The 25,136-nt window shown below is 37.4% G+C and overlaps 3 protein-coding genes across 4 annotated transcripts; all 3 read right to left on the reverse strand.

Annotated features, from left to right (window-relative positions):
• Window positions 1-1,341: 1,341 nt before the first annotated feature.
• On the reverse strand, window positions 1,342-5,471 carry LOC104733330 (cellulose synthase-like protein G3). Its single transcript, XM_019233825.2, has 5 exons — window positions 4,455-5,471; window positions 3,315-3,464; window positions 3,052-3,180; window positions 2,505-2,948; window positions 1,342-2,405 (listed from the first exon to the last, which is right to left on the reverse strand). Exons 1-5 carry the CDS (start codon window positions 5,079-5,081, stop codon window positions 1,518-1,520), a joined length of 2,238 nt encoding a protein of 745 aa, XP_019089370.2. The 5' UTR covers window positions 5,082-5,471; the 3' UTR covers window positions 1,342-1,517.
• On the reverse strand, window positions 5,430-7,979 carry LOC104731065 (E3 ubiquitin-protein ligase RSL1-like). Its single transcript, XM_010450327.3, has 3 exons — window positions 7,118-7,979; window positions 6,008-6,756; window positions 5,430-5,891 (listed from the first exon to the last, which is right to left on the reverse strand). Exons 1-3 carry the CDS (start codon window positions 7,520-7,522, stop codon window positions 5,639-5,641), a joined length of 1,407 nt encoding a protein of 468 aa, XP_010448629.2. The 5' UTR covers window positions 7,523-7,979; the 3' UTR covers window positions 5,430-5,638.
• An 11,944-nt stretch (window positions 7,980-19,923) lies between these two features.
• LOC104731066 (auxin response factor 9) lies at window positions 19,924-24,351 on the reverse strand. Of its 2 annotated transcripts, none has more exons than XM_010450328.3 (14): window positions 23,648-24,351; window positions 23,438-23,544; window positions 23,227-23,322; window positions 22,919-22,975; window positions 22,667-22,822; window positions 22,441-22,525; window positions 22,205-22,295; window positions 21,944-22,108; window positions 21,744-21,857; window positions 21,575-21,647; window positions 21,342-21,489; window positions 20,800-21,254; window positions 20,478-20,665; window positions 19,924-20,393 (listed from the first exon to the last, which is right to left on the reverse strand). In XM_010450328.3, exons 1-14 carry the CDS (start codon window positions 23,661-23,663, stop codon window positions 20,255-20,257), a joined length of 1,890 nt encoding a protein of 629 aa, XP_010448630.1. In that variant the 5' UTR covers window positions 23,664-24,351; the 3' UTR covers window positions 19,924-20,254. The 2 variants fall into 2 exon arrangements, with proteins under 2 accessions (XP_010448630.1, XP_010448631.1); XM_010450329.3 differs by having other exon boundaries at window positions 20,800-21,248; window positions 23,648-24,162.
• Window positions 24,352-25,136: the final 785 nt, after the last annotated feature.

Below are 25,136 nucleotides of genomic sequence, written 5' to 3' on the forward strand. Positions count from 1 at the left end.
GTCTACATCTTATTATCACTTCGAATCATCGTTTATAAAATCATCAAAAAACCATCCATATATGTACAAACCATATATAATCGATTAACAATAAATAAAAGACAACATATATAGAAAAAAACGTCCAAAAATCTCTAACAAATAATCACTGTTATATTAAATTTTTTATCTACTGCACTTTAATGAAGCCTTTAATTAGTTTATGTAATTTTTTTTTTGTTTTTAGATAGAGACAGTAGTTTGACATTTTCAATGGAGAAGTTAAGTTACAATTCTCTAACTTAAGAAGTAGACGTAAATATCAAAAGATCAAATGGATAAAGACTAGTGCTACGGGAGTCAATGCCTTAACAATTCACGCCACGCATATGTTGTACTTCCACACAATATATCGCACATAAATGTGAAACATCTGAAAAAAAGTTTCCTTTTACGAATATTTGACAAGAATTTTTTTTTTTTTTAATCTGCAAAGTAGTTTGAGGAAGAAAAAAACAACATAATTTTTTTTAACATTTCATTTATATGATTAACCGGCTATTACGAGTATAAATATCAATATCCTACCACGTGCACTAATATGATTTTTACGCGCGTAGTTACCATTAGTTTACATCAAATTGTTAAAATTTTATTTTTAAAATTTTTCATTATTTTTAACTATAATCTGTGATATTTTGTGTTTTGTGCACCAATATTATACCATTTTGTGTTCCTAAATTTGTAGTAATTTTGATACAATTTATCTCTGTTACTATTTATCATTATATAGCTATATTTAGTAAGTAATTAGCTGCAAATTCTATTAACTAAAATTTCGTCACTAATTTATAACTATTTATAGTTAATATTTGTTATTATTTTTTTGAGTAATTATATAATTAAAATTCTCTAGTGCGCCAACATTTTTGGACTATAAGAATTTTAAAAGGAAATTAAGTATTGGTGAAATACTAATTTGTAAATGAATGGGATTAAAGCAAATGAATATTTTCTCATTGTCTAGTATACATACATTCAAATATTATAACGTAGGTATATATATATATATATATATGTATATGTATATATATTTTTGTTGACAGCATAACGTGGAGTCGTTGATATGCACGCATGTAATATTTAATATTTTAACATTTTCTTGACTAAATATCGTGTGGTGTATCTGCGGTCCATATTTCTAACTTGTATCATGGTTCTTTTTTGTCGTCAACTTGTAGCATGGTTGATAACAAAAAGTTATTGTTTTTCCTACATTAACTAGAATTTAACATAAAACATACCGAAAAAAGAATAAATTGTTTTGTGAAAATAGAGATATATAGATGTATCTTCCGTCAATTTACTAAATTTTGCTGATTCGAGATATCAAATTTATATACGTTCTACATTGTGAGAGGCTGAGAGCATATTACATCAAATTGCATAGATTCGTGACACTATTCTCTCCTAATTTCCAGACGTAATATTTTTGATTTATTATAAATGAAATTACTGATGAGCCCTAATGGGTGCAGTTACTTGAGGAGGAGGTAACCTAACACGATAAGAACAAATGTGAGGATCCCAGCTAAGAAACAATTCCTTTTTGGTAATTTTCCTTCATCTTTCCTCAACATCATAGCCTCATAGATTGGTAAGCAGTTCACCACCTCGAAGCTCGCCAGCATTAATTCAAGTACCAGCCCTTCTCCCCAAGCGAGAAGACCATAAAGCCCCCAGACCAGAGCAAGGAGATTCACGATCGCGGCCGCAGTCATGGGCAAGAACATGGGCGAAGGGCCAAAATCAAAGATCTCTTGCTCATACCTCTTACTCTGTTCTTCATCATCGTTGGTTTTTCTTGTGAGGTTAAATCCATGCGTGGAGAGGTTTAGGGTTTTAAGAGTGAACTCTATGAAGCCAAATAAGAACGAAGAGAATCCTCTTATCGACCACATTCTTTGATCGTTCCACCATTCACCATAAGTTCCTCCTTCTAACACGAAGTCTAGTAGATCGTGCGCATATGCACCGAGGAACAAGAAGATGTAAAGCCAAAACCATGGATCTGATGACTTGGGGAAAACGCTAACTCCATTTAGGAGGGCAAGTTGGGGCAAGAATCCATAGACGATAATAGGAAGTGCCCAAAATGCCCAAAATGCATATTGACAATAGCTTACTCCCGTTAATAGACCCATTGATTTGACACCATAGGTAATGGGGCAATACCTTGAGAAGACAACTTCAAGAAGCCCTATGGCCCATCTCTTTTGTTGGCTCACTACATCAATTAGACCTTTTGGGACATCTCCGCAAAATGCTGCTCTTTTCGGACTGCAAAAAACTGATCTCCATCCTTCACAGTGGAGCCTATACCCTGTGTAGTAGTCTTCTACTAAAGACCCATATTTGAATCCAATCTGCATATATAGTTTTGAATGATAGTTTGAAGTTATAACAAACTGAAAACAATACTAGATATATATTCAAGGTAATTACGAGGGTTGGTTTAATCTTACTTTGGAGCCCCAATTGGTTTTGTGCTCGTAGACGCATCCGGCTACATTGTGTGCCAATGCCACAACATCTTGAGCCTTGATGGGTTTATTCGCAATACGATCGGGCTTAAGTTCATCTATCTCAGGCAAAATCAGATTAGATGGACCCCCATAAAAAACACGTCGGTTGAAGAAACAGCCAGTTCCCACGTGATTCGGACCCATTAGACCATCAAACCCAATTGAATTGATATCAAAAAGACGCTTATACACGCATGCATATATATCATTCTTGCTTACTCCTTGAAACTTTTGAGGAAACTGCACAAACCCTAAACTGGTTTTGATTTCAGGATCAGTTAAGTAGCACAAGGCACGAGTTGGTGCTACAGGATTGTTCGAGTACATATCACAGTCTAGTGTTAGAATGATCGGTGAATTCGTCATCACTCCAGACACTCGTAGCTATAGTGAAAGAAACACAAAAGTTAATTAAAATTAAACAGATATGACATGCTTAGTAGTTAATTATACAGGACTGTTAAGGTTTAGCTAGTGGGTATATTACCAAGGTATTAAGAGCACCGGCTTTGAAATGATGTGGTGAAACCTTACTCTTCTCTCTTGAAACATAAATTAGGTTTGGCATTATATATGTTTTGGTATCATCCATATCAGTCTCGCTATTTTGTAGCACCTGCCCTCAAATTAATTACATAATGAGATTTTATGAAGATAAAGAACAACATATGGCAAATCATATAAGAACATGTAATTTTATATATGATATATTACATAGTAGTGAGAGAAAAAAAAAGTTAATTATTGTACCTGAATAACAGTGGGATGGTCATGACGAGTGAATTTTTCTGTCCACAAATCGAATACTCCACGAAACTCGTCGGCTGTGATAAACGCTGTTTCAACTTTTCCACTCTCTACCACATGTTCTACTCTACTCTTCATATCTTCGTACATCAACTGTTCCATCAGGACCACCAGGTCCACCACACAGTTCAGTTTTTGTCTTGTATATCATATATAGCCAATTACTAATAAAACTGTTCGTCTAAAGTATCTTAGAACTTACTAAGCTTGTAAACAATAAAATATAGATACTGTATGTTTACTACTCGTAATTAATAAAGACAAAGAAGTGTATTAAATTTAGAGTACTTTTAGTCGTCCATTTTCAAAAGATAAGTATTTGGTACGTGTACATCCAGTACTCTCCATTTTCTATGTAACTTTTCCTTTTCCATACCATTTTTTTTGTCACACAGTCTTTTCTATATTGTTTTAGAAGTTTAACTTTAAAATTACTGTTTAGTATTTAACTCATAATTCATTGATGAATAATTGAATATAAAGGAAAAACATATGCAAAAAAGAAATTGTTATATGGTATTCATCAAAACAACTAAAAACCTTCTATCATTTAGATAACTAGTACTCCTATCGTATTAGGAGAAATCATTTGGGTCACTACGATGAGTCTTATTCTTATTGTTAAAGAAGAAATCATGGATGTTTAAACTTTAAACACTAATAATAAATGAATAAAAGTGATGTCACAGTCGTCCAAAGTCTTTAAACATGACAAAGCCGCTATTATCGTCGAGAAGATACGATAAGGTTTTGATGGAGTGACTGACCAGCTCCCAATTGAAGCAAATAATTTTGTTTGTCTGTTTCTACTCTCTCTCTCTCTCTTTTCTTTTTCTGTTTTATGAATTACTTCTTCCTCGAAAAATAGTACTATTTTAAAAATTCGATGAAAATTTGGTAATAGAAATCGGTAATCCAGGCAATTATTAATTAAGATTACAATATTCGGAACGGTCATGGTGGTTAGTACATACGAGAATTAAGACTCGACTTATGTTGACTCACCTCTGAGCATTTGTCATAATGAGATTTAAAAAATTACTAATATAGTTATAAGTGATTTAGTTGAAAAATAATACATACCTTAAGTTTCTCAGCTTCATCGCTCCAAGAATGTGACTTTGATGAGAAATAAACTTCGGGGGACCGATCTTGAACATTGTTATTCTTGCAAAAGGGCAACCAATGCTTAGAGAACTTAGCAGCCTCCATAAGAGCAAACAAAGTTAACGACGATCCTCCATCGTCCGATACGTAGACTGAGATCTTCTCGGAGGGATAATCGTAGGCCAACACCGATAAGGCAGTGTTGACCACCATAATGGGAGGCTCCTTGTACGGATCAGCCGTGCATATGAACACATCCAGCTTTGGAAAGTCCTCCGGTTTAGCTGCATAGTTCTCAGGGTACTCGGTCCGGTGAACCGGGTTGAACCGGAGGGACGTTGAAGTGGCCCACATGAAGGTGAGAACGATATCGGAGAGGAGAAGAAGACATGTTACTATTAGAGGTGTGGTTGATGTGAGAAGTGAATGTACATGATGGTACATGAGGGCTACGATGCCACACGTATGAATTACGGCGTAGATTCTGTATGGAACGGTGCGCCGGCAAGGATGACACGTGTGGAGAGTTGTGTCGCCGGCCGTGTGTTCTCTATGACGCTCCATCGTGTTACTTTTTTTTTTTTTTTTTGTATTATGATACATATGAGAAGATTGCTACATAGAATTTTGCTATTTATAGGCGAGTTTCTTTTTGAGAGTAGTCTGCAGTCATTTGACATCTCGATTTTAGGATTTTGCTAATATGCTAAGTACTTAATAGTATTAGTTTATTAGATGAGTGATTACATCTCTGTAATCTCTATAATCTATGTCTACAATGTGTAGTTAAAAAAATAAAATACAATGTATAGTTCCTTCACTAGAAAAAATAAAATACAATGTATAGTTCCTTCACTAGAATATTACAAATATAATTATTTGATTGAATAATATTGTTGTAGAAAATATTTTTTTCAGCTAATAGATTGATTGTAACTTATATCAAAATAATTTATAAAAGTTTTCTTACTAGTAAAAAGATGTTTATCAGTTTTGAATTAATAGTATTTTCCAACACACACACACATGTACATACATACTTATAAATTCGAAAGGATTTTCATTTGGTGACAATAAATTTAACAGGGATTGTTGCTCTTATTTTTCTGGTCATTTGACATATTAAGGTAAATAGCCTAATAGGTTTGGCAAACAGCAAACTATTCGAAGTCAACATCACTGTCACCAGACTCACCACCGTCGACATCGTCATCTTCATCTTCATCATCATCATCATCATCATCATCATCATCATCATCATCATCATCATCATCATCATCATCATCATCATCTTCATCATCTTCTTCATCAACATCATAGTCATCATAGTCACTGTCTACGCAACCAGAAGGGCATTCTCGTTGGAAAATCTTCCATTCGACCCCACAATCATAGCAAAACTCATAATAACATCTACAAAACAAAAACAAAAAAAAAAGACATTGTTAAATAACATTATATATTCACACACATATATATATATATATATATGAAGTAGCTAATTAATCAGATTCGATTTATATCTATACTTGCACTCAATTTGGATGCAGCCTCCAACACGTTCAATCAAGTGCCTGCACTTGACACATTGACGCCACATATTCTCCTTTGCCAGAGCCTTGAGCTTCATCTCATCAACAAGAGTTTCAGGGGGAAGGTTCTTGTAATCAGCACAGGACAAATCAGAATGAAATGGTACTTTGCAATCAATGCAAAAGAGTCCAGAGCATTTAACACAAGCACGGACATTGGATGGGTGGCCTTGAATGGAAACAAAATTGGTTCTGGACATCACCGTTGAGCAGCTTGGGTATGGGCAACAGATTCTCTCTGCAGCGGGAATCAAGTCCTCTTTCATTCTTTGTTTCCACAGCCCCTTCAGCTTTGGTGTGAAAAACATGAGCCAGCTTCCAAGAGTGAGCTTAGACATGCATCCATACTCGAGGCATGTGGGCAAGACTCCGCTGAGCAGCTTCACTTCCACATACCTTTTCACGCAGGCAAAGCAATGACGGTGACCACAGTTGTTAGTAAATAACATGTGGTCATCAACATTGTCATAACAAATGGGACAAGTTACTACTCCCTGTGCTGCCTCCACATCATCATTGCTGCTGATTTGAGAAGCTATCACATCTCTTGCAAGTCTATAAGCAAACTTAACATCATTTGGTGCAACCAAGACAATCTCACTTGAAGTCAGTTTCTCTTTATAGTGTATGAATTCTCCCACGAGATCCTCCATCGTTTGCGTAGAAGGATTCCCTCTACCATTTATCTGCAATGAAAATAATCAGATACGAAAGCCAATAATTTACTAAACGTAAGTCAGTGGTATGAAAGTTAGTTGTACCAAAAAAAATGGTAAGAGGGAATATGATATTATAATAAATAAAAGGGTCGATTGACCCCTCCCCTCCAAATACCTCTGCCCATGCTATCAAATCAGACAAGTATTGAAACATATGGTATATCAATTCATAAAGTTTATTCAACCAATATATCTGTAAAGCAAGATTAATAAAAAAAAAAACAAAAAAAAAGAAGAAGAAGCAAAAAATAGCTACCACTCAGGCTTATTTTAGCCTCATTAATTCTTAAACTAAACAATAAAAATAACAGAGAAAAGAAAAACTTACCAATTGGTAAATTCGATGGTCATCACAATAAATCACAATATTTTTTATCCCCAATTGAATTGAGTGATGTATGCCACAAATTGCTCCTACAATCTCTACTTGCTTGAGAATTTTGGTGGCGTCCACCGATTCCTTCATTTCATACAACATATTATCTGCATCATCGCAGATTGCAACTCCAATACCAGCAAATACCATCTTTTCATTATCCGTTGTCGTTTTATCACTCACCAAACCTTTGAAGTACAATCTGTAAACTGTACTATCATCAAATTTGTTTGTCGTACAAATAGATTCGCCGACCTTAGAACTACCCTCGCCTTTAAGGTTTGGGATATCTTCGGTGATCGTAGAATCTATCCGTCGTTTTTTAGAAATCGAAGAATCTAAATCATGTCTTTCCATGATTGTTTAGTCTCCAAATTTTCTCTAGAAAATCCTATTCTATGTATAGAGGAAGAGAGTGAGATCCAGGCAGAGCTTTCAAAGTTGTGAAAGAAGCTTTCATAGATTTTTTTTACAAGGAAAGATTAAGTGGGTCTGATTGGCGTGACTATTCATAAATGCACAATTTGACTGAGATTTTTTATCATATTTAATTTTTTGAACATTAATTATTTTTAGTCTTTCATTTTACTGGCATCATTTATTTTTATAAAGCTGACAAAACAAAAATTTAAGGCAAATATAACTTTAAGACTATTATTTTGTTTTCTTTAAAAGTACGCCTTTTTGCAAATCAGCCATTTTAAAAAAAAGTTATTATGTATACAGCATCATAGTGGGAAAAATAAAATAAATAACATGTGTATATTAGAAAATGACTAATTAAGCCTTCTCTTGAAGGCATGAAAGACTCTGCATATACTGCCTCACGACTAAGTGTATTAGGTAATTACTCGAGCAATCAGTGTTTTCAATGAAACCACAAGTTCCATGTACGATAATAAAACCACAAGTTCTATATACATAATATTATATTACATGGTATTCACCATGACCTTTGATAGATGAGCCATAAATCTAAATTGTTTAATCCTAAATAAAATCATGTATTAAGTAGTTTCTAAATCCTAAAAAGTAAAAGTAATGAAAACTATTAAATAATTTTTATTGTTTTACGTAGAAAAGATAAAGCTGACAAAACTTTAAGACTATAAAGATAAACAATATAAAGTAAAATTAAATGGTATAAAGCGAGACGTTAGTGTACTGATGATCAGAAAAGTAATGGTTGTTACAGTATTGGTGGTGGTGATGTAGTGGCGACGACAGTGGCAACAATGACAGTGGTCATAACGGCAATATACACAATGGTTGTAATAACTATTTGTTGGTTTTATCATGAACGACTTAATAAGTTATATAAAGTTTTTTCTGAGAGAAAATTGAAAACGGTCGAGGAAATTTCAAATTCTTGCATCATTGATGTATGGTACCAGACCAGTGTACATGCGATACCGTGTTCCGGATGTGCGGTACCGTACCGCGACCCTGCACTTGCGAACTAGGAAGGTGAGGTGCATGATTGATCGTTTGGAAAAATAAGAGCCCAATGTTGGGCTAGTGGGAGATGAATCGCAGATTTTAGGGTAAAATAGAAGATTTTATGCTTGGACCACGGGAGAGCAAATCTTGGCAAATCGGAATTTATGTCTGAAAATCTACGAGGTGGCAGACATGAATATACATGTGCGACATTTGTCGCGAAGTTAGAGAAGTGTCGATGGAGAATTGACAAATGTCACAACAGAGACGCCATGTGTTGCTGGAAGCGTGACACTTGTCACCAAACGTTCTCTCTCCCCCTCCTACAAATAGAAGACCAAAAGTTTCATTTTGGCAGAAGAAGAAAAGAAGGAAGAGGAGCCTGGAGGTGATATAGAGAGCCGTCGTTGTCGTTTCATCGTTGCTCTGCCGTCCCGCCATTTTGCTAGAAGTTGTTTGAGAAGATGAGAGTCAAGAAAGCCGATAATAACCAACCCAAAGTTTATTCGTCAGCCGAGATCTATGAGTTATGAAGCACGTGAAAAGTAGTACGTGATTGCTTGGTTTTCTTTTTTGCTTGTTATATATTGTTTACAAGTGTTTGGTTGAGGTTGTTGAGATGTATCTAGATCTGGACAGACTATTAGATGTGTGGTTGTTTTGTGAGTCCTAGCTAGATCTAGACTAGGTGTTAGATCTAGTAGACGTGTGATGTGATTTGTAAGGGACGTTAGATTAAGGAATCCATGTCAGTTTTGTTGGTTGTCTATTTGTTGTATTTGTTGCATTTAATTTACAGTGTAGGTGGTACGTGAATCTTCCCAAATGTCACCCTGGCCACGAGATATGACGGTTTGGCTAGAATAGGTCGTACCTTAAGCCACATATTACCCGAAAGGTAGTGGTTAAGGCAGAATAATATGTGAGATTATTCTAAGACGGTTACTAGATTCAGATCCTTTGTGGTAACGAATTGATATAAACATGATTTGGAGTTGGGGGGGGGGGGGGCGGGGGAAGGAGAGGATCAGACCACATGCCCATTAGGATTAAGAATTGGATTGAGTTTTAGATCGATTCTTGCTTGTTTATTTTCTGCTTCGCATAATCATTGTCCTCTCTGATTATGTTTGATTGCTTGTTAGGACCGCATGTTAGAATTGCATGACATTTAATGTTTTGTTTGGGGTGCTTGAGGATTTTGGGTTTTTTATTGCATGTTTAGGAGAACCATAACTAACTGAGTGATTAGCACTCACTAGTCCTACTTTTGTTGCAGGAACTCTTTAGAATCGTTAGTGGACTCTAGACCACATGGCCATTAGGATTAAGAATTGGATTGAGTTTTAGATCGATTCTTGCTTGTTTATTTTCTGCTTCACATAATCATTGTCCTCTCTGATTATGTTTGATTGCTTGTTAGGACCGCATGTTAGAATTGCATGACATTTAATGTTTTGTTTGGGGTGCTTGAGGATTTTGGGTTTTTTATTGCATGTTTAGGAGAACCATAACTAACTGAGTGATTAGCACTCACTAGTCCTACTTTTGTTGCAGGAACTCTTTAGAATCGTTAGTGGACTCTAGACGTATAAGTGGCTGGCGCGGTGTAGTTTTCCTGCCTTTTGCAAAAATATTTCTTTTTTTGTAGTGTAGTTGTTTGGCATTAGGTAGTGGCCATGAACTTGTTGGTTGGATTTGTAAAAGGATGTTTGGTAATATTATGTATAAAAACATATTTTTGTATACAAATGGTGTGGAATTGATAATAAGGTCTAGTCCGGACCGACGCGACCTTTTTCTACGGTAAAGGCTTGAAAACCCTAATACCGTGTTCGGAGGGAACATATGTCAACGATGGACAGGCCATAGACGCTTGCTTTGTGCTTGAACCATGGCCAGATCGTCTGAAGCATTCATCACGTGACGCTTTTGGGTCGCGGTTCGAGAGCGTTACAGTTTGATCGTGGTGGTGATGGTGACAATGACGGTGGTGATGAAGGTGGTGGTGATATTTACGATGATAAAAAGAGGGGAAACTGATAATAAGATCATATATAAAATATTTAACCCTTTTAAAAAATATTTTCTGAATTATTAAATTTTTGTTTTCTATATTTACCAGTTTCTTATTTTTAAAACATACTTTCAAAAGTGTGATGAATATCTTTCATGGATATCTTTCTTTTCACTAATAACGCTTTATAAAATGAAATACAATGCCACGAACAAACTACTACATACATACAAAATTATCTTTTGTAACACCCCAACCTTCATCTTTTAATGGGTCCTATATCCACTCATGACCTATGGGCCCACTGTGATGCCCCTGAACCACTCTACAGCCGGACAAGCCAAAAGTGGTCATGAAACGCCACAATGAGAACTTCACCAAAGCAAACTGGTCGAGGTTCCGAGTCGACTAGAAGGCTTTTCAATCGTTCATCGGCTGGACCGTTGAGTTGGCCTGCACAAGGCCAATATCAGTTCAATTGCCAAATTTCTATAATAAAACCGATTTATTTTTATTAGCACAAAATAATCCAAAAATTAGTTATGATAATAAAACATAAATCCAAGAAAATGGAATCAATCCAAAATATCGCATAAATTTTACAAAATAGCAGAAAAATGCTCCCATCCATTTTTCCTATGTTTGCCTCGGTCTAGACTCTCCTTGAACCTTATCCTGCAAAAAAAATGAGTCATGAGTAATCTAGTATTATTCAGTGAGCTGTGTACCCTCCTATCATGCTTTCTATATTGTCTCCTCCTCATCCCCTTCAACAAACAGCAAGGAGCAATCAACAAGCAATGCGTAAACAAAATGGCAACAAGAAAAATCAAGCAATCAAACAAGTCAAAAACATGTAAAGACTCGCTATTACTACACGCTTCTTCTCCTAAGGCCCGCGATAAATTTATGTTCCATTCCCACACTCCACAAGTGATGAAAGCACAAAGGTTACCAACACCAACTCTTGGCTACATCGTCATGTGGCCCTCGGGTTTGTCACAAACTACACACCAAGCACTGTCCAGATTATAAGTACCAGCAGGGTAGCTTACGGGACACTCAACTCAAGTGGAACGGAAACGTCAAACTCTACTTATACTAAGACTTCGGATCTGAACACAGAATCAATGAACATTAGCAAGTGTAAGTAAAATCACACAAATGAGAGAAATTTCTCTATTTTTAACATCTGCAAACCAATTTTTGGGATTTTGGGATGAGTGTCGATCAACATTAACAATTTTTAGTTCGGTCGGTTTAATTTTAAATCGTCGAATTGAAGCGGTTGGGTTTGGAAAACTCTAAACCGTGGTAATTTAAGCTGGAAGTCAAAGTTTAGGGTTGGGGGAGCCGCTCATTTGTCGTTCCAGAGAGTTTTAGAAAGAAAGAAGGAGAAAGCTTTTGGAAGAGTTTTTGAAGAGTTCCTGGCCATTGTTTGAAAGATCTGTTCCTGTGGAGTGGTGATCTGGGGCTAGGAACGTGTTAGAGGCTTGTTGTGGTGTTGGTTCGTCGGTTATTGGTCAGAAACTTTCTGTTTAAGAAGTGAATGCATGACCATGGCTGATCTAAGCTTGAAAATTATTTGTTTTTGTGTTCTATGAGTGGTTAATTGGTTTCCTTGCTTGCTTCTGGTTGTTTTGTGTTTCCAATGGCCTATTGTGGTTTCTGGGTGAGCCGTGGCCGCATTGGAGGTGGTTTGGGACGAAGATCTGCGCTGGAGATGACAAGAAAACGATGTTTGGGATGGCGAGAGGGTTCTAATGAGTGTCGGTCGACACCATTTGGAGGTGTCGGTCAACACAACTAGGGTTTTCAGGCGATGTCGAGCAGGTGTCAGTCGACACCAGATGGTCACTGTCGATCAACACCAACCCTTCAGCAGACGGCTGATACTTGCTTTTCCTTGTTTGATTGTGTTGTTTGTTGTTTGTTGAACATTGGATTCTCAATTGCTCTTGTGTATAGCCCAGTAGATAGGAGGATTGTCTCACTTAGTATTTCTGATAATGCTAATGTATCTCAATTGTTATTTGTGGTGCAGGTAAAAACAAAGTATGATCATGGAATCAAGGCAATGAATAGGAGGATGTTCTAGTGGCTCGTTGATATGTTGTCTGGCTTATGTTAGGTTGCTAGAGTTGGGTCATTATAATGTTGCTAGGTTGCTGGTTTAATGTTTCATGACATTGTTGGATGATTTATTACTGGTTTATGTAGGATTGATAATATATTTAATTGGTTATTTAATTTATTGGATTTATTTGCTGGATAATTGCTGGTTTGATGTTGTTGGTTATTTTCGCTGTTGTATTGATTGGGGTTAGGATGTTAGTGGGTATGGGATCACTAGCTTAATATTATATTAAAAACAAAAAAATGGATCGGATCATTTCACCATTCAGCCACCAATCAATAACACACAACCAAATACTCACAAACAATTATTTGCAACATGTTTAGATGCACAAAGGCAACAAATCGTCGAAAGAGCCTCAAGAATGATTAAACCACAAATTCAAATAAATTTATGTGTGTGCATGCACCAAGAGCATGAGATCAAGAATTACATTAACAATGTAAATTTAGGTGCTTGCTACTCATTTTTAAGTCATATTCTTTAAGAACAAGTATAGATTCTCAATATGCAAACCGATTTAGTTCTAAGAACCTATTATGCAACTTATACTCGAAGTCACACAATCATGCAATTGTTGGAAGTTTCTTGTTGTTTGGTCAAATCATCTAATAATTCTTAGCACTATTTCAGGAGCTAATTAAGCTGTATCTTTATTTCGTATCTTTCTCAATAATTGTTGTTTGCTTCCGTTACGTATCTTTCTCAGTAATTGAGAGTCAATGTTGTAAGGCTATAAGAAGCCATTTTCCCTTATCGAATAAGATGAATCATTCAGACTATCTTCTTCTTGAGAGCTATTTGATTTCAAGTTTCTTTTATCTGGTATCAGAGCAAATATTGTGAGTGTTTACAGAGAGAAACTTTTTTTGTGAGAATGTCAGAAAAGAATCACACCACACCGTCCGTTCCGCTGTTCGACGGAGATTATGACCATTGGAGTTTGGTCATGGAGAATCTGCTCCGATCGAAGGAGTACTGGAGTGTCATTGATCCGGGATATGACGATTTGAGTAATCTTGCTGCGCCTGATCAGGCACAACAAAAATCTCTTGAAGAGGCGAAGCTCAAAGACCTCAAAGCCAAAAACTATTTGTTCCACTCAATTGACAAAACCATCCTGAAAACCATCACTCAGAAGGAGACGGCTAAGCAGTTGTGGGATTCGATGAAAGTGAAAAATCAGGGAGGAGCTCGAGTGAAGCGAGCACAACTTCAAAGACTCAGAAAGATCTTTGAAACGTTGGAGATGAAAGCTGGAGAAACGGTGGCCAGCTATTTTGGGAGAGTCATGGAGACAACCAATGACATGAAAAATTGTGGAGAAGTCATTGATGATGTCAAGATTGTGGAGAAAATTCTTCAGAGTCTCTCTGAAAACTTTAATTTTGTGGTCTGCTCAATCGAAGAGTCCAAAGACATTGACACACTCACTGTGGATGAGTTGCAGGCGTCACTGCAGATACATGAAAGCAAAGTGACCGAGAAGAAAACTGAAGAGCAAGTCTTGCAAGTGGAGGACGAGCCGAAGGGAGCTCGTGGAAGAGGAAACTGGAGAGGAAGAGGAAGAAGCAGTTACAGAGGACGTGGAAGAGGCAGATCCTCCGTGGATCGATCCACCATAACTTGCTTCAATTGTGAGAAGAAGGGGCACTATTCTTTTGAGTGCACAGAAAAAGCAAACTACGTTGAGTTTGACAAAGAAGAAGAGTTGTTGTTGATGGCTCACGCTGACATGAGTAAAGCAGAGGGAAAAGGAGTGTGGTTTCTCGATTCTGACTGTTCCAACCACATGACTGGTGAAAAATCGTGGTTCACAGAACTCAATGGAGATTTTAAACATTCAGTTCGCTTGGGAAACAATACAAGATTGGCTGTTGAAGGGAAAGGGAATATCAGATTTGAAGCAGAAGGCATTATTCAAGTAATAACTGATGTTTATTACATTCCCAATCTCTCCAACAATTTGTTGAGCATTGGACAGCTACAAGAAAAGAAGCTGAAGTTTGTGATCGAGAATGGAACCTGCAGAATTTTTCACTCTCTAAGAGGTCTGATCATGGAAACTAAGATGACATTGAATCGCATGTTCCTGATTTACGCCAAGGAGAAACTGGTCTCTGAGAAGTGTCTCAAGGTGGAGGAAGAAGATTTGGGATCTCTGTGGCACAGAAGGTTAGGACATCTCAACAATACGTCCATCCAAATCATGCAGAAAAAGGAATTGGTAAAAGGTTTACCAAACATGAAAATGGAAGAGAAGGTGTGTTCTGTTTGCAACATTGGGAAGCAGCAGCGAGAAAAATTCCCAAAGAAGAGCAAGTGGAGAGCAACTGAGAAGCTAGAATTGATTCACACCGATCTATGTGGACCAATTACTCCTACATCGCAAAGTGGAAAGAGGTATCTAATGGTTCTTGTTGATGATTTCTCAAGAAAAACATGGATCTATTTTCTTACGGAAAAATCAGAAGGTTTTGAAACCTTTAAAGTGTTCAAAAACTTGGTGGAAAAGGAAGCCAAAACCATGATACGAGGACTGCGCACGGACAGAGGTGGTGAATTCACATCTGAGAATTTCAATCAGTTCTGCAGAGATCATGGCATAAAAAGACAGTTGACAGCAGCATATACTCCTCAACAAAATGGGGTAGCAGAGAGGAGAAACCGAACTATAATGAACATGGTTCGCTGTTTACTGTCCGAGAAAGAACTACCAAGATCATTCTGGCCCGATGCAGCAAGATGGACAGCCTATATTCTGAATCGAAGTGTGACAAAAGCCATAAAGGATGAAGTTCCTGAAGAGAGATGGACGGGAATGAAGCCTAAGGTCAGTTATTTCAGGGTGTTTGGTTCGATTGGTCATGTTCACATTCCGGTTCAGAAGAGAATCAAGCTTGATGATCGAAGTCACAAATGTATCTTACTTGGAGTCAGTGAGGAATCCAAGGCTTATAGGCTGTATGATCCAATCGCAAAGAAATACGTCATTAGCAGAGATGTTATTTTTGAAGAAGATGCTAAATGGGATTGGAAATTGAGCAAACCAGAGCAGAAGGAACTCGTTTGGGGAGATGATGAAGTGACTGAAGAAGATGAAACCGATGATGAAGTTGAGCCAGAAACTGCAACAGAACCAGCTCCTGCAGAAATTGAAAACGCAGAAACTGAGGAAACAATCAGCCCCCAAAGAGTTGAAAATAGAGAAATCGGAGCTGGAGAACACTCTAGAAGGCCGAGAAGACAACCTGTTTGGATGCAAGATTATGTAACAGGTGAGGAATTAAGTGAAGAAGAAGAGAGCGAGATGAATTTTGCTGTTGTTTTTGCGTTATCTACTGTCAGTGATGATCCGGTGAACTTTTATGAGGCTGAAAAGGAAGAGAAGTGGATCGATGCAATGAGATCAGAAATTCAATCCATTGAGAAGAATCACACATGGGAGCTCGTTTCTCTACCTGCGTATGCAAAGTCAATCGGTGTGAAGTGGGTTTACAAAACAAAGTTAAATGAAAAGGGGCATGTGGAGAAATGTAAAGCTCGATTGGTGGTCAAGGGATATGCTCAAACTGCTGGAATTGATTATACAGAGGTGTTCGCTCCTGTTGCTCGCTAGGATACAATAAGGAGTCTCCTAGCAGTTGCAGCTCAACGAGGTTGGTGTGTCTATCAACTCGATGTTAAAAGTGCCTTTTTGTATGGAGAGCTGAAGGAGGAGGTCTATGTTGATCAGCCGGAAGGATTTATCAGAGCAGGGGAGGAAGAAAAAGTGTATCGGTTGAGAAAAGCTCTGTATGGCCTAAAACAGGCACCAAGAGCCTGGTTTAGCCGTATTGAGGCTTACTTTGTGAAAGAAGGATTCCAGAAGAGTAGCTATGATCACACTTTGTTTTACAAGAAAACAAAGGACACCTGGTTGGTGGTAAGTCTCTATGTTGATGATTTGATCTTCACTGGCAATGATGAACTCCTATGTGCAGAGTTCAAGTCATCAATGCAGAGAGAATTCGAGATGACTGACATGGGTAAGATGAAGTTCTTCCTCGGAGTAGAAGTTCATCAGAGTATTAAGGGGATACATATCTGTCAGAAGAAATACGCAAGAGAAGTTTTAGAACGATTCAACATGTGGAGCTGTAACTCGGTTAGAAATCCAATTGTTCCAGGTGCAATCATTACGAAGAAAGGAGTTGGCGGAGTTGACGCAACACTCTATAAGCAGCTTGTTGGATGCTTGATGTATCTCACAGTGACAAGGCCTGATCTGATGTTTGTAGTGTGTCTGTTAGCTCGTTTTATGGCAGATCCTAAGGAAGAGCACATGTTGATTGCCAAACGAGTACTCAGGTACTTAAAAGGTACTTTGGATTTTGGAGTGTTTTATGAGAGATCAGCAATCATGAAGCTGGTGGGTTACACAGATAGTGACTACGCTCGTGATGTGGATGATAGAAAGAGCACCTCTGGATATGTGTTCTTATTGAATGGAGCTGCTGTATGTTGGAGTTCGAGGAAGCAAGACATTGTTACTCTTTCATCTACCGAAGCGGAGTACGTTGCAGCTACCTCTGCAGCCTGTCACAGTGTTTGGCTAACGGGCATGTTGCAGGAATTGGAGTTTTTGAATGAAGCCTGCAGTGATATCCTCTGTGATAACAGTTCGACGATAAAGCTGTCAAAGAATCCAGTTATGCATCGTAGAACAAAACATATCGATGTCAGGTATCATTACTTGCGTAATTTGGTGAGTGAAGGAGCCGTGAAGTTGTTTTTTTGCGGAACTAATGATCAAATAGCCGATATCATGACGAAGCCAATCAAACTTGATCAGTACGAAAAGCTGAGGCAGCTCCTTGGAGTTCGAAGGTTAAACTGATGCAGGTGAGCTTCAGTTTAAGGGGAGGAATTTGTTGGAAGTTTCTTGTTGTTTGGTCAAATCATCTAATAATTCTTAGCACTATTTCAAGAGCTAATTAAGCTGTATCTTTATTTCGTATCTTTCTCAGTAATTGTTGTTTGCTTCCGTTACGTATCTTTCTTAGTAATTGAGAGTCAATGTTGTAAGGCTATAAGAAGCCATTTTCCCTTATCGAATAAGATGAATCATTCAGACTATCTTCTTCTTGAGAGCTATTTGATTTCAAGTTTCTTTTAGCAATAGATTTGTACATAAACTCGAGAGTCTATGCAAGATCCCACGGAAACAAACAACCACTACTCACAGATTTTTGAACTGAGAAGTCCATTATTTCTCCTTCTCATGTCTTCCGGCGGTTTCCTCTTTCCTTCCCGTTCTCCATTGACTTTTCAGCGGCAGTGTGTTAGCCTGGGGTCAATTGATCCCTATGGATTTACAAGAAAAAAAAATTTACTTGTATTTTTAGAAGAAAAATCAGAAAAAATCATGAAAATATGCATATTGACCCCCATAAAATCATTACAAATATGTTTATTGACCCCCACAAAAAAAAAACAATTAATAGGTTTTGGTTATTAAAAAAAATATTGACCCCTATAAGAGTAATTCCTAACTCCGCCTGGTCGTCCCCGTCAACTTTTTCAGCAGCTCCTCCCTTGCGTTGATCAACCAAAGCTTAGAGAATGTTTTTTTTTTTTTAGTATAATTTTAACTAAAGGAGCAAATGGATCGATTAGCTCTCTTTTTATAGCCAAAAGAGATGTTCGCTCATTGGTCGCTTTTGCCCTTCGCATGCATCACCACGTGGTGCAGGAGAGTTGCTTCACAATGTCACCATAAGCGCTGAGACACGCGTCCAAAACTCCCACAACAAATCGGGAGCTTTGGTCACTAAATCTCCCTTCTCTCTCTTTCGTCCGTTCGTTGGTGTAAAAGTGGCAGCTGGTCGGGAAATTGAAGAATCTAGGTTCCGCGTACACGAGCTCACATTCCATCCGTCACTTCTCTTCACGTTGTTTATTCTCTGCCGTCTGTTTACCTGCCCCTCTCTCTTCTTAACGGCCTAAATTCTTTCTTTAGCCTTGTTTAACTTTCTTGTGTTATGACCACATTTTTGCTTAAGCTTTTTAATCTCTTCAAGATCTCTTCCTCCTTTCCTCGATCATGGGCCAATATTTTTCTTCTTCTTTTCTCACGTACCATTTAATTTCTTTCTCATGTACCATTTAATTTTCTTTCTTCTTTTCTTTATTTACCACCACGATCCCGCCGTCGCACCCGATGGTATAATTATTGTGTATGTATTTGTACATATTATAATGGTACGAGCAGTTAAAACATTCACGAATTTGTTTTTTTTTTTTTCTTCTAAAAGAGTCAGATGTAGTAACTTGGTAGTACTAGTATATCTTAATCTTCCATTATATAATTTTTTGGCGTGAGATTTGGAATGATAGCATAACATAATTCAACAAAAGCAAGACACATTTTACAATTTATAATCTCACCAGGTCAGCATGTGACAACAAACTGTGTAAATGAATTACGGATTGCATATGATTTATTTTCCAGAATTCTTCGATGTAATGGAATAAACACTTTTAGCATAAACAGGTCGAGAGGTAGCTAATAGCGAAAAGATGGTCCATATACGATTGATTGTTTTGATTAAAGGATTCTATATGCACCTTGGGAATTTAGCAAGTAGGGTTGCTCACTTCACTTTATATCTAACGTTTAATCAAATCTAAATACACATATTGGACCCAAGCTCATATATTATATAAACTTTCTTATGAGAAATTAGTCTTATGCATATGATTTGCACATGCCACATTGTATGCATGTTATGTGAACTTACGTATACTAAAATATACAAATTCTTAAAATTTCTATTATATTTTATTTTATGATTCACAAATCAATACATTGTAAAAGATACAACAACTATGTTATTAGAATGCTAATGATTTAATAAATAGTAAACTTTCCCATCAAAATCCACAGCGTAACCAGAAGGTTTGAAGTACAAAAGAGACTTAGTTGTTTGGTCTCCAGAAGGATTTTGCTTCGATTGAGAAAAAGAGAGAGAGTCGTGTTTGAAGTTTAGTTTTAAAGACAAATATGTACACTGTCACTTACATGAGGAAAAAACAGAAACAAAAACAAAAATCTAAAACAAACGTAAAAAAAGAAAAAAAAAAGAAAAAAAAAAAAAGTACACACGAGGGAGCCATGAGGTATAATCCAAACGTCACAAAAGTCCTTCAGTAGTTATTCACAATCTCATTTTTTTCTCATGTTTTTGTTCGTTACACCTTCGTCTCTCTTACGCACACAAAGTTTCAAGTTCCTAATTAGAAAAATAAATAAAACACTTCCAAAAGCCTACTTTGAAAGTAGAAACCTCTCTGACCTCTGTCCCCATAAACCCTCTTTTCCCACAAGAGGCTCCAAAAAAACGAGCCATTTTCCTAGCCTAAGGGGAGATGTGGTTTTCTTTTATTTTTGTTCTTCCCTCGCAACAGAACAAGACAGTTCCGAAAGACCATTTAGTGTAGAGAAGAGAAAGAATTAGTTGGAGTGATTATCGGATTTGGATATCGTTGTTTCAACTTCCGTTAACATCATCCGTAGTTGGTTCCCTGGTGTCATTTTCTTCACTTCCTCCTTTGACCATATGAATATTCTTTTCACCATGTTGCAGAACTCGCTGCATCACAAAGTTAAGCCAACATATATATGAGTTTTGTGCAGTTATTCTATTGAATAAGATATAAAAGGTGTTAACACTTACGGCCATGGGTCATCACCAACAAGCATCATATCTCCCTCATCGTCTGTGAACACTATTTCCCATTGATTGCGACTCTGCAGTTCCCCTTTTATGTCAAACAGCTTCTCAAGGTCGTCTATGAGCTCATTGTATCCATTTAGTGCTGTTAAATCCACAGCCCTGCCCACGGGTACGCCTTGCATCTGCACCTGTTCAGCAATCACGGAATCAGGGTCATGTTTTAAATCCACAGACATTATATACACTTCTCATGGCCTTGTAGGCATATATAAATCTAGATCATGTAAACAGAGACGTATGCTCTTATATGTTCATTACATACCTTGGTACGGCTTCTTGTAGAACTGATTTGCTTGCTCTGGACCTCTTTCGGTGATGTCTGCGGAGGTTCCTGCTTTTTCTCTTCTGATACTTTTGAAATCTCGGATTTTGGGTCTGAGTTACTGTCCGGAGTCGATTTAGTTATGTTGATTGGTCGCATGGGTGCAGTTTTCTCCTCGGAAGCCGCTAGAGAAGAACTCATCAGATCAATTCCAAATAATCTATAATTAGCGGTTGTCTCGGGTTTCTTCTGCTCGACTGGGGAAACCATTTGGTCGTTCAGTGTTGAGTCCTTTGATAAATTTGACACAGAGTAAGAGTTATTTAGCCAGTCAGATTTCTTAGCATCCTCAGTTGAATCACGGTAACATTGCTGAGAAGAACTCCTCTGAGAGGTGAGGCACGATTGTGCAAACTCATGGGATTGCCAAAGGTTTGAAGCTGTTATGCCTACATCTAAAGACAAACATGGTCAGTGAGATATGTAAAAAGTAAACTTGAGCTATGTACTAGCAAGATTAACTGCCTTAGATTGTGTCTCACCAAGAGCAGATACTTCACTAGCTTGACGGGGCCTTTTTTTCATTAACATAACTGACTGGGGAACACTTTCTGAAGTTGCAAACGGCTCGATTTCCCAAGGTGAAACCTTATCGGGTCTTGGAATCGATGCTGGCTCATCCCAATGAACCTACACAAACATGTAGCAGACTGTTTGAGTTTTCACACGTAAGAGAGATTAAAAGAAGAATTTGTAAAAGTGGAAGGAATTTTACTTCTAGGCATCGCCATTTTGAGTCTTTCCAGTGAGGGGAGCAGTCTTTAACACCAATAACCGTGCCAGAATATCTTTGTAAAGAAACAGATGTGTTAGAGAACAGTTAGAGAACAGTTTTGGGGACAAAGAATTTGCAGGGTACATAACAAAGAAAAGATTCAGACTACCTTCTTTCAGGGGAATCCTCTCCCTCGAACCGCATCTTAAATCTCATCCCTACAGAGAACTTATTGTTCATGGCTTCTAGATATTTGTTCAAGCTAATAATGAATTGGCTTGTCCTGCTCAAACCGAGAGTAAATCAATAAGCAGAGTGTCAAAAAAAGACTCATCCCAGATGTTCCCGAAGAGTAATAATTGTATATACCTTGGTTTATAGTATACGATGAACATAGTTTTGGCTTGAGTAGCATGGCACGCAGTAGCAAGCACTCCCAGATGCATGCTATGACTTGATATGACGGATGAAGGCATACTGCTCTGTTGACGATTAGCACGTCTGACCCCAACCCGCAACTCTCCGTTCTCCCCTCTGGACGATACAATATAGTTTGGAAAATTTGAGTTCAAAATCTACCTAATGGACTATCAAAAGAAACAAAACAAGGTAGCAGTGTGACTTATATACCTCAGGAATACAAAAGTGTCCCCAGCTACCAATCTCTTTGATGTAACAAAGGTGCTCCAACCTGTTGTCAATAGATGCCTCCGTGGTTGGCCTGTAAAATAGGTTTCAGGAAAAACGAGATCAGTAAATCTTGTGGATATATCTCCCAGAGGTATCTAAATATTTTTATCATTTCATATTAACTGCCATGGATACATGACTCTTTGATATGAGTACAGAAGAAATGGATTCATCACCTCTAAAAATATGCTTGAATTTCCACTGATAACCGTGCACATCTTCAGCTACTAACTCCTGGGTCGGGGTTTGCTGAGTCATATCCTAAAGGATAACAACAAATGAAGTTAATATTAAAGGATGAAATCCCAAATCAAATGTGAAATTGATATCAAAAGGCTGAAATCAAAGTCAAATGTGAGTCCAAAAGCAAAAAAAAAAAAAACTGTCAGGGTATCCACATACCAGAGGAGGAAGGCATTCGGTAGCATGTTTCCTTAGAACAGAAAAACCACCATGGGTGCTTGTATCAGACGCAGTCAAAACCTTGCTGAAAGAGTGAACCTTTGGCTTCTGCGTCTCGGGAGGAGAGGGATCAGGACTCATAGGTTCATCAACTTTCTGCAATTTATATTAATAATCAGGATAACATTTAGTGATGATAACACTCAACTGGATTTAAAAAACTTAGAAAAATCAACTGAACTTAGCACTCACAGTTCCTACAGGGATCAAAGTAATCTGGGCATACACCTCATCAGTATCTTTCTCCGCCTGTGAACAAACACAAGTGATCAAATCAAAAACAAGATCGCCACTCATATTTGGTCTAATCATTTTTAGCTTCAGAGATTCACACAGTATCCATCAATAACAAATGGTCAATTCCCTAAAAGAAGACCATCTGTTTGAATCCAATAGTTAGTCAACCCAAAGGTCCCAAACAACTAATAGCCTAATGAAGATGGCAAATCAATGTAAATTTCCAAAACGCCAAAAGAGAGAAGCGAAAAAAGCAAAGATACCTGAAGACGAACGTTCATAACATTACAGAGGATCTTAGGAGGAAGAAGGAAAAGTGGCTTTCTCGTATTTAAATCCTGTTGCGTTGACGCTTCCAGCTACCCAAAATTAGAAAAAATTATCAGAAAAAAATACCAAATCAAATTTGCAAAACACCGATGATCTGAAATTCAAAAAAATAGGGAAAGGGGAAAGAGAAGGTTGTTAGGTTACTTGTTCCATGTGACCTTGAGGAAAATAATAAACTCTTTCTCCAGCTTGAGGAACATCAACCAGAGGTCCTGCGCATAATTTCCATAACTCATCGTATAAACCTTCACCTGTTCCACATATGTCCACCGGAAAATCAGAAATGTCGCCGGAAAAAAGAAAAAAAACTCCAGTCAAATTCCCGATTCCATTCACACTACACAAACAACATACCTCCGTGATTCGTCATCAGCTCCAACTTCAACCGTCTCCGCCGCCGCCGCCGCAAATTCAAAAAACCAAAATCCAAAGCTGATATAAAGTTTCTTCTTCTTCTTCTCTCTCTCTATCAATCACAGTCTGTTCTCTCTTGGAAGCTGAAAGAGGCGTAATAAAAATTGATCGAGCCCCTAACCCCTTGGATTCCGTATCCACGTATCTTTTGTCTTATTCTTCTTCTCTCTGGGGTCTTCTTCTCTTCTCTAATGCATGAGTAACGATCAAAAGAGAGAGAGATCTGAATCGTAACGCAACCAAAAACACCAAATCCTTCCTGCTGCTTCCTTTGCTACTCTCTCTCTCTCTCTCTCTGTAATTGTAACCTCCTTCTTCTCACTTTCTCTCTCTTGGTGGTGACTTTATATCTCCCCTTTGATAGACACACACACACACTCGCTAAACTCGCGTCTTTTATGTTAAAACGCCATTCACACACCACCACCACCGTTGCTTTTATCTCCGTTTCCCCCTCTCTCTCCTCTACCTAAATGACAATTATTATTATTTTAATTTAATTGTTTCTATATTTATTTTTTTATTATGTCTGAAAATTTTGGAAACATTTTATTTTATTTTTGGTACTAAAAAATCTGATAATTAAAGGAAACTTTACAAAGGTATAATTATACGTAGCTTTTGTTTTTTACCTTTTTCTACTTAAACAAATTAAAAAATACGATTGCGTTCGATTCGATGGTTTTAGGAAGAATAATTTTTTAATTTACTGGATTAAATTAATTTATATACGGAGCGTGAAGGCGCGTGTGGTTCCGTTACGGTAACGAAACAGGCGTTATCGTTAAGATTCTGTCACTTTCACCCCTGTCTGCCCCAACGCCAGGCAACAGGACTGGCTAGAATTGGGAAAGCACAAGGAACAGCCTTGACCTCCTTCTTTTCTTTATTTACTACTTCTACCACTCTTTTATTTTCTTTTGTTTTGGTTGGGACGACCAAAAACATTTTTAGTTAGCATCATCTTGTGGCTAGTGTTTTTGGACCTCTAATATTCTTCTTCTTTTATTTTTTCACCTGTTCCTTCTTTTTTTTTTTTTTTCTTAACTCATAGAGTAAATCTCCAGATCTATAGAAAAATTCGAGACTAATCTCTCTGGAAGAAGGGCATCCCACGGGTAAGGTCCCTTCCGATTATGCAAATGGCCGTAAGTAATGGACTCATATCCATGTGGCCAAAAGGATAAAATTGAGCAATTCTTGCACTTAGGAAGAATCGATTCCTGGCCTAGACCAACAGGGCGACACTTCCACCATGGTTAGAACCACTAGCCCACCACCTCGTGGTTTTTCTTTTTCACCTGTTTCACTAATTACTTACTTTACTTATATTAAAAAAACACTAAAAAAATTAGTTAGAAAATATGAAAAGAGCATAGAATCATCAAAATAAATTGTAATATATTCATACATTTAAGTAGTATGTATC

This window comes from Camelina sativa, chromosome 12 (assembly GCF_030686135.1).
Source record: "Camelina sativa cultivar CO46 ecotype springtype chromosome 12, ASM3068613v1".
In the NCBI taxonomy this organism is placed as follows: Eukaryota; Viridiplantae; Streptophyta; class Magnoliopsida; order Brassicales; family Brassicaceae; genus Camelina; species Camelina sativa.

Coding starts and splice junctions, on each gene's coding strand:
- LOC104733330 (XM_019233825.2), bottom strand. CDS start 5,081: ATGTATCATAATACAAAAAAAAAAAAAAAAAGTAACACGATGGAGCGT. Junction 3,181..3,314: donor ACCATCCCACTGTTATTCAG/GTACAATAATTA, acceptor ATTTGAGGGCAG/GTGCTACAAAATAGCGAGAC. Junction 2,406..2,504: donor AAACCAATTGGGGCTCCAAA/GTAAGATTAAAC, acceptor CTATATATGCAG/ATTGGATTCAAATATGGGTC.
- LOC104731065 (XM_010450327.3), bottom strand. CDS start 7,522: ATGGAAAGACATGATTTAGATTCTTCGATTTCTAAAAAACGACGGATA. Junction 6,757..7,117: donor ACCATCGAATTTACCAATTG/GTAAGTTTTTCT, acceptor TTTTCATTGCAG/ATAAATGGTAGAGGGAATCC. Junction 5,892..6,007: donor TGCATCCAAATTGAGTGCAA/GTATAGATATAA, acceptor TTTGTTTTGTAG/ATGTTATTATGAGTTTTGCT.
- LOC104731066 (XM_010450328.3), bottom strand. Junction 23,323..23,437: donor CTCAAGGTCACATGGAACAA/GTAACCTAACAA, acceptor AATTTTGGGTAG/CTGGAAGCGTCAACGCAACA. Junction 21,255..21,341: donor TAGTGAAGTATCTGCTCTTG/GTGAGACACAAT, acceptor GTTTGTCTTTAG/ATGTAGGCATAACAGCTTCA.